This window comes from Zerene cesonia, chromosome 1 (assembly GCF_012273895.1).
Source record: "Zerene cesonia ecotype Mississippi chromosome 1, Zerene_cesonia_1.1, whole genome shotgun sequence".
Classification (NCBI taxonomy): Eukaryota; Metazoa; Arthropoda; class Insecta; order Lepidoptera; family Pieridae; genus Zerene; species Zerene cesonia.
In genome coordinates this window covers 9660890-9668503 of record NC_052102.1, presented here as the reverse complement: position 1 = coordinate 9668503, position 7614 = coordinate 9660890, and the positions used below count along the sequence as shown (strand labels likewise).

At 36.0% G+C, this 7614-nt stretch overlaps 1 protein-coding gene across 2 annotated transcripts in view; it reads right to left on the bottom strand.

Moving 5' to 3' along the window:
* Window positions 1–7614, bottom strand: part of LOC119840272 (RNA pseudouridylate synthase domain-containing protein 2-like) — a 133610-nt gene that overhangs the window by 59477 nt on the left and 66519 nt on the right. For both annotated transcript variants that reach the window (XM_038366814.1, XM_038366806.1), the window contains one exon: window positions 602–879. In XM_038366814.1, coding sequence (XP_038222742.1) covers window positions 602–778 — 177 coding nt within the window. In that variant the 5' untranslated portion in view covers window positions 779–879. The remainder of the gene's footprint in view (window positions 1–601; window positions 880–7614) is intronic.

The window sequence follows — 7614 nt, the reverse complement described above, 5'->3', positions numbered from 1 at the left end:
GACAGATTCGAAATTCAAATGTAATATTTTTTTATAATTAAGTGTAACAGTATTTATGGCCAGACTAAGTATAGTTTTGCAAAGAACTTGAAGTTGCTTTTTAGAACTGGATTGCCAAACCATCGATTGGTTCTCTCTTTTTTAATATTGTTTTAACTCACCGCATAGAGCAGTGTACCGTAGTCATTATTTATCAAACAATGGAAATAAATTGCTATAAAAGTATATAACGAACGATCAGAAAATAATTAAATACATTGAAGAAAAGCAAACGTGTATTATCTCTGAACGGGCATTGCCTAAACTAAACATTCAGTGACGCGGCACCGCGGGCTGGTTTTGCGAGTTCGCAACAATAAGATGCAATAATATTAATATAATAAAAACACATGTCACGTAAATTACGTAAGTAGTAGGGATATTATTGGCGTTCAACGTGGGTCAAAATAGAATCAAATGGAATTGCTTACATACAAGCATACGCACATACAGGTGAGGCTGTTAATTGCTTGTCAAAATCTCCAATGGTACATACCATTGGAGATTTTGATCATCATCCGGAGAGATCATCGTCCGGAGTTATGAGACGCTAAGGTCTTACCTTCCTGGCCGCTTGGTGCGGCAGGGGCGGCGCGATCAGTCGCAGCGGCGGCGGCGCGGGCGGCAACGCGGCCAGCAGCGGCGGCACCAACGGCACCACGCCGCCCATCGGCAGCGCCACCGCGAACTTCTGCACACCCATCGTCCACGGCACGAACCAACCGCCGCCCGCCTGCATCGCCCCCCCGCCGGCCCCGTACCACGCCAGCTCGCCGCCCGTTACCGCATTCACGTGAACTCACACTTGGTACGGGGGCATTGAAGCACTGTTTACACTACCTGCGGACAAGACGGAACTGTTAGTGGGTGTTAAATGATATAATGTATACATAATCAAACTGAACGGTTTGTTTGTTTGAACGAGCTAGTGTCTAGAAAAATATTATAATATATATTTTGTTTTTGATAGTCTGTTTATCAATCAAAGGTTTGTTAAGCTATTTATATAACATCAAGCTACGAACGAATGCAGGTGAAACCATGAAGCACAGCTTGTAATTGACGTAGAACATAGTATAAAATATTATTAAATATCGCGTGTTTTTCCTAGTGATACTACATTAAATATATGCAAATTGTTTATTTAAACATTATAAATATTATAAAATCACGCAATAATAATCTGTGACATTTTAAAACTAATTCAATGAATTCATTTGTCTCAAAATATATTTTATTTATGATTTACATCAGGACAAAGTGACAAATATATTAAGCGTTTATTGTAATTTACATGAAAGTTAAAATTGTGTAACACAGATACAGAAGAACGTATGTACAATCATAGCTATTACTATTGAAACACCAGTAAACAAACTACTCAAATGCAAAAACACACGGCCCTAGACGCCGCTCTCTGCGCGTACATAATTCGAAGTATTTATGATAAATATTTAAATAAGTACACAGGAATTCGGGTCAAACGCCCCTAATGAGCTATCATTAGCCTGGATGAGGGTTATTAGTGAGATGAAAATGACATAGCACATTGAATGGCCGCACTAAACTTTTCCCCGTGTCAAAGGTCGGAAGCGCCGGCGAGCCGCGCGGAATGGTCATTTGTCTGACGTATGGTAATGTTATGTTGGGGTCTGTACCGTTTTCGGTACGGGCACAGCAATTTTTATGGTTCGGAGAACACGATGGTTTAAGGGTAATATCCTGTTGGAATGCTGCTTCTATGAGCATTAGTATTTCAGATATACTCGTGAACTATTAAAATCAATTGCAAATTTAGAGGTCTTCTATGCTCACGTCTATATAATTATTGAGACATTTTCGCCAGCAACGCTTTTAATATCATTGTTTCTGTCCAACATTAAAACATCTCCTTACGATATGAAATGATTCTCTTTCTTACGGACGATTAAATTTTGACATTTGTTCTATGACACATGTCAAAATTCAACCGCCCGTAAGCAATTCTTAGAATCTTTTCTTGTTATAAAAACTGAGTATTCTGACATATGTCATCAGATTATAAATGTTATTGATAGATGCCACTCATAAAGTTATAAATTATCGTCAATGGTTATTCCAAATCTGTAAAAATATCCATAATAACTATACATTTTCATAAGTTAGTCTAGTGACTAGACTCTAGTCCGTACCAGATATAATTTTTCTATAACAGAAGGATGATGATGAAGCTATCAATTGCGATAGAAATGCCCTTTAATCCACGAGCAGAATCGGGACTTAGTCAATTGTAAGAGGATGCTCTTAATTTGGTGGTACAATGCGGTGATTCTTGAATGGTAACAAGCTATTATTAATGGTTATATAATGGAATATTAGCACAATGCTGTGACTGAAGAGTTATATTCCTTTTATTTCTAGACATTAAGACTCACTGATAGCTAAATGATTTTCTTTTGGAGGACACGTGGTACCTTAGTAAAAACTTATTCTTATAGATAAAGGCCATAGACACGATGCAAACTTTTCCCCTTAAAAGTATACCCTTTGACCATATATCCAGATAAATTCTTCACAAATGGCTGTCCATTTCTGAATCACCATAATTCTGTCAATACCCCACATGTCACCCACACTGAATCGCTCGGAACGGCTCGGCCGTCCACAAATTACTAGTATCTTGGCTCCTCGGAATCGTCCCTCGTTTATTTCGCAACATGTCAACAGCAAGGGGCTGGCGTGTTTCAGCCAGCGATTTACTGAACGACCAACTATCTGTGTGATTTGATGACGTAGTTACGTCTGCGACCTCGTGTGACGTGTTTTACATAGAAATAGGTTCTTTGCCCTAATGGACTCTTATTTTACTACATTTTATGTGACATGAAATATCGGAAGCCACATTTAATGTAAAGGAAGTTTATTAGCTTTGAACAGCAAATTGCATCTAAAAATAATCCTTATTTATTAGCAAATACATATTGTTTATGCTAAAATCCGAGCGGAATGGCGTGCCTTAGGAGAGGCCTATGTCCAACAGTGGACGGAGAAAGGCTGAAGAGAGAGAGAGAGAGAGAGAGAGATTGTTTATGGTCTCAAATAGTAACATTGCCGGATAAATAGATTAAATTTTGAGTTCAAGTCTCTGTCTTTAAGCTATCTTAAAATCATTTGGGGATTGATCTTAAAGTCATGTTACCTTAACTTGAAGATATGCTTCCTTCATACGGTTACTCGGAGTTCAACGTTAGGGTTATTGACCATTTTTTTAGTCGAGGGAAATAACCTACTCCAATAATATAAAGAACATAAATACAAAGCATAATCTTAAATTGTAGTCCCGTAGCTTTTGATATCACATTCAACAATTTAAATTTCAACGTTTTTATACATTTGAGGGAGAAAAATCAACTACTATTAAACGCAATATATCATCGAGTTTTCATTCCTTCTTACTTCTTACTAGTTTCTTTAATATAGTTAGAATTTATTTAATTATAAGACAATATACATTTAAGACATTTTTTAAGACTAAAGATTTGGCCTCGTTGTCTCAACTAAATGACTTGACTCCTTATTTTCCGGCGAAGTTGTTTCCTCTACATATAAATAGTTTGCGTCTGACCGTGGCTGACACAGAAACGTCAATCTAGAAAAGCACACGGCCATCCGATCGTAACCACGCGACCATTACTTTTATAGATCAAAGAGACACGTAAAACATCAGTGACGGTAGTTGAAAGAATACACAGCAATTTGTTTTCTTGGCGGGCTGTGACCTGCGCTTAAAATTACAGTAAGTCACCATCCCATTCACGATGCTCGGCTGTAAACTCGCATGTTTACACGAGTATTTAGGAATGACGAAGGTTCATCTACGCATTTGACTGTTAAAGAACTTCCGAAATTATTCCGCTTACATCTTTAAGAACCATTTTTTTTTGGACATAATTGACTGCTTGATAATTTCACTTTTGATGTCACCCGTGAAATGCTTTCTCAAAAATTAGAGCAGTTGGTGGCCCATGTATTCGCCGTAGTTCTTTTATCTTAAATGCCTTCCAATTCTTATCATATTGGAGGTTAACAACCCGTCTAATTGTTACGCTCGTGGGCGTTATGTTTCGTTTACTATGGGACGAATGTTCGGAACTTTTTCCTGAGACAAATGTTGCGTGAAGATCATCTGAATGAAACTTGAAATGACGTCAATATGAGACGTTGCATAGTGAAACGTCTTGTTCCGTTTTTATTTGAAATTTTACGCGGAAGTATTGTATTTGTGTTGAAATGTGGCCAATTTTTCAGGGATATTTTATTGGTTTTTATCAAAAATAGATACCCAGTCATAGTCATAGTCCCACGTTCTTGTTAAGCGTCTTGATTCATTAGCCGATAAAACAAATGAATAATAAAAAAGCAAGATTAACAGTGGCGGCAAATTTAACATACTATAAAACATTACAGATATCACATCCCACAAAATACGTAACAGCTAAGTATATCCCTTCATTAATAAATCGCAAACTCTTACCATTAGCTCCAACTCGTCCTCAGGGACGAATTGGTGTCGTAAATTGCGTAATCTACTTCTCCTAGGATAGCTCATAAATATCATATTTTCCTTGATTAACTACTTTATACATCTTATATTTCTTGTTATCATCAAAAATGTATGAAATGGGAATACTAGCTATGCGCTGAGCTCACAAACATAAGATATATAGCCACGCTTTCTCACAGCGCCACGAAAAAAATTGTCCTAAACAGATGATTCATCACGCATTGTGATCTCTTCAAAAGCGGTGCGATATCATTGTATATAGTATCTTATCTGAGGTCATTCCAACCTCACTTCCATAGAAAATAATAAAGCTTTTGTGTGTGAGCGTTATTGTGACGACGATCTCTCTACGGAGGTTTATTTCAGGAATATTTTCTGATGAGTCAGTCAGATGTCGAGTTGAACAATTGAAGATTTTCTTCGAGATTTCGAATGCCACGATGAGCTTTAAGATACCCTGTAATACGGTTAATGATTTTATCCCAAACTGATTCTTAAAGGATTTTAACCATTTACATATACGTTCTTGTATGCTGTCCTTTATACAGATAAAAAAGCAAATACAGAGGTTCTTAAATACTTTGAATTGTTTCAAGGAAAGGATGGTTTATACACATGAAAAAATACGTAATAGAGGGTCGTAAATAATTTGAATTACTTCGAAAAATTATGATACGGCCGTGCCACTTTTTTGCTCAATATGATGGGGGTACTGCCGTGCCTCCAGCTTAAGCATGATGGGATATGAACTAAAATAAAAAACCAAATCAGTTCAATTCAGGATTAATATACAAATAAAATATACCAATTCAATCTAACAGAAACAGGTTTCGGTATCATGACATGGGATTAAATACTGAGCAATCATTTAATGAACGTGTATTGTGTGTAAACGCATCGCGTTGCAGCGCATTGTGAGTGTGTGTTAATTGACGAAAAGCTATAAAACTTTTTCGATTTAAGTCTTATGAGATCCAATAATGAAAAAGGCGTTAAACTTGGATTAATGTTTACAAATTACAAATGCAACCAATAAAAAATTGATCCTTTATATCCTCCACTACCACCAGCAAAAAAAAATGTGTTTACGTATTTTTCAAAAACGGAATCCCATAAACAACTTTTATAATTTTACAATAGTGGTTTTATTGAGCCTTTGTGACAACCTCATGAATTATTATGTTTCACCTACAGGTGTGAGATATTTGACTCAGCGATTCAGTGAATTCTTACAACGTTTACGTGAATTCTCGTCCCCATGGGGCAAATACATAAAACATCTGTTGCACTAATAATTTCTTAGGAATAAGTAGGTAACTCTCTATGTCCTGCTAGAACGAGACATTTTTTTGTTAGTTCCGACCGGGAATCGAACCTATTGAACCCCTTGGTTCTACCCTCACGCGTTAACCACTGTACCAAAGAGACGGTCCAGTTACAACGTTTAAAGTTACAGTAATCTTTTCCAGTCCAATTTTTTGTATATACTTTTGAGATACCATAGGCATAATATATAATACCATAGGTAATATTCTACTCTTGAATAGGCAAGTCATCTAATATATTTAGAAATTAAAGACTTTTTAACGGATTTTAAACGCGATTTATTCATTATATTACCAACCCGTAGTTTCGAACACTTTACAGCGAGCGTGGTCACGGGAAGACTGCGAAACGTCGGGTTAATAATATAATGAGTAAATCGCGTTTAAAATCCGTTAAAAAATCTTTAATTTATAAATGTATATAATACTCGCGTAAAATCATCTAATATAGTAAAAAAAACTTACCCTACACCTTAATAACGCTATTCTGATATTACTCAATCTTTACTATAAATGTAAAAAATATCAATTATATATGTTATATATATTCATTTATAATTAAACAAGCAATGAATACAAGCATTACTCAAAGTAATAAGACACCGCAATAAGCTTGAACGAACGCAAACACCAACCGATGTTTATTTTATTAAAACACTCATTAACATATACATCGTTATTTATAACAGCTTATGCAAGGAATGAAATTATCTACAAAGGAATAAATCCATCGATGGTAATCAATTACATTCAGTGGACAGTGTGAATGAACCCTACACGCACCTGTAGGTAGTGTGGACGAGGCCTATCATATTGCCGGCCAGTTTTTCGCAGCCAACTGGTTTTTCTTTAATAGAAATACAATTTATTGACTGCGATCCGATGTATTTCCTATCTTTATTTTATTGAATGTATAAATAATCTTTTGTGCTTGTGTTTCGTCTCTTAACGATTTAGTATTTAATAAAATATAGCACTTGTGTTTCGCCTGCATAGTTCCCGTTCTCTTAGGGTTAATGCGATGTAGTACTCCTACGTGTCACAAATTATCTTTGTACCAAATTTCATCCAAATCTGTTCAGCGGTTTAGGCGTTAAGTAGAGACACACAGCTGACAGACACAGCTACTTACGCATTTACAATATTAGTAGAGATTGTATTGAAGTGTAATAAAATAAATATTTTGTTTTTTGTGTCGCTATTATTGGTATTTTCAAGTGTTAATCTATACTAGCCTAGGCTAAAGTTCAAGTTTTAATCAAGTGCCTAGGCTAATGAACAGTCTGCAGTCTTTTCGGTTATATCAGCCTTTTCATTAGCCTAGGCATCTTATACATAGATCATACAGTTGTTCTCAACCACGTTTCAAAGAAAAGGACTAATTCACAACACATTAAAATTCACATCCAACATTTGAATATTTCACAAACAAACAAAGCAGACAGGAAGATGCCGCGAATAACAAACAATACTCAATATTAACTCCACGAATGATTTCCAAGCGACAGGCCCAATATGAAATACAGTTTGTGACAGACAGAATGACGGGCGAACGTTTTGTAATAAACAATATGGGGCAAAAGGTAACGCGATACGTAGCGTGAGGTGAGATATTAAAAATATATAAATTGCATGAATATAAAAGCAAAGTTGGCAAGGTTGTTTGTGCGAACGTGAAGCTAATACACATTATTAACAGAAACCTTT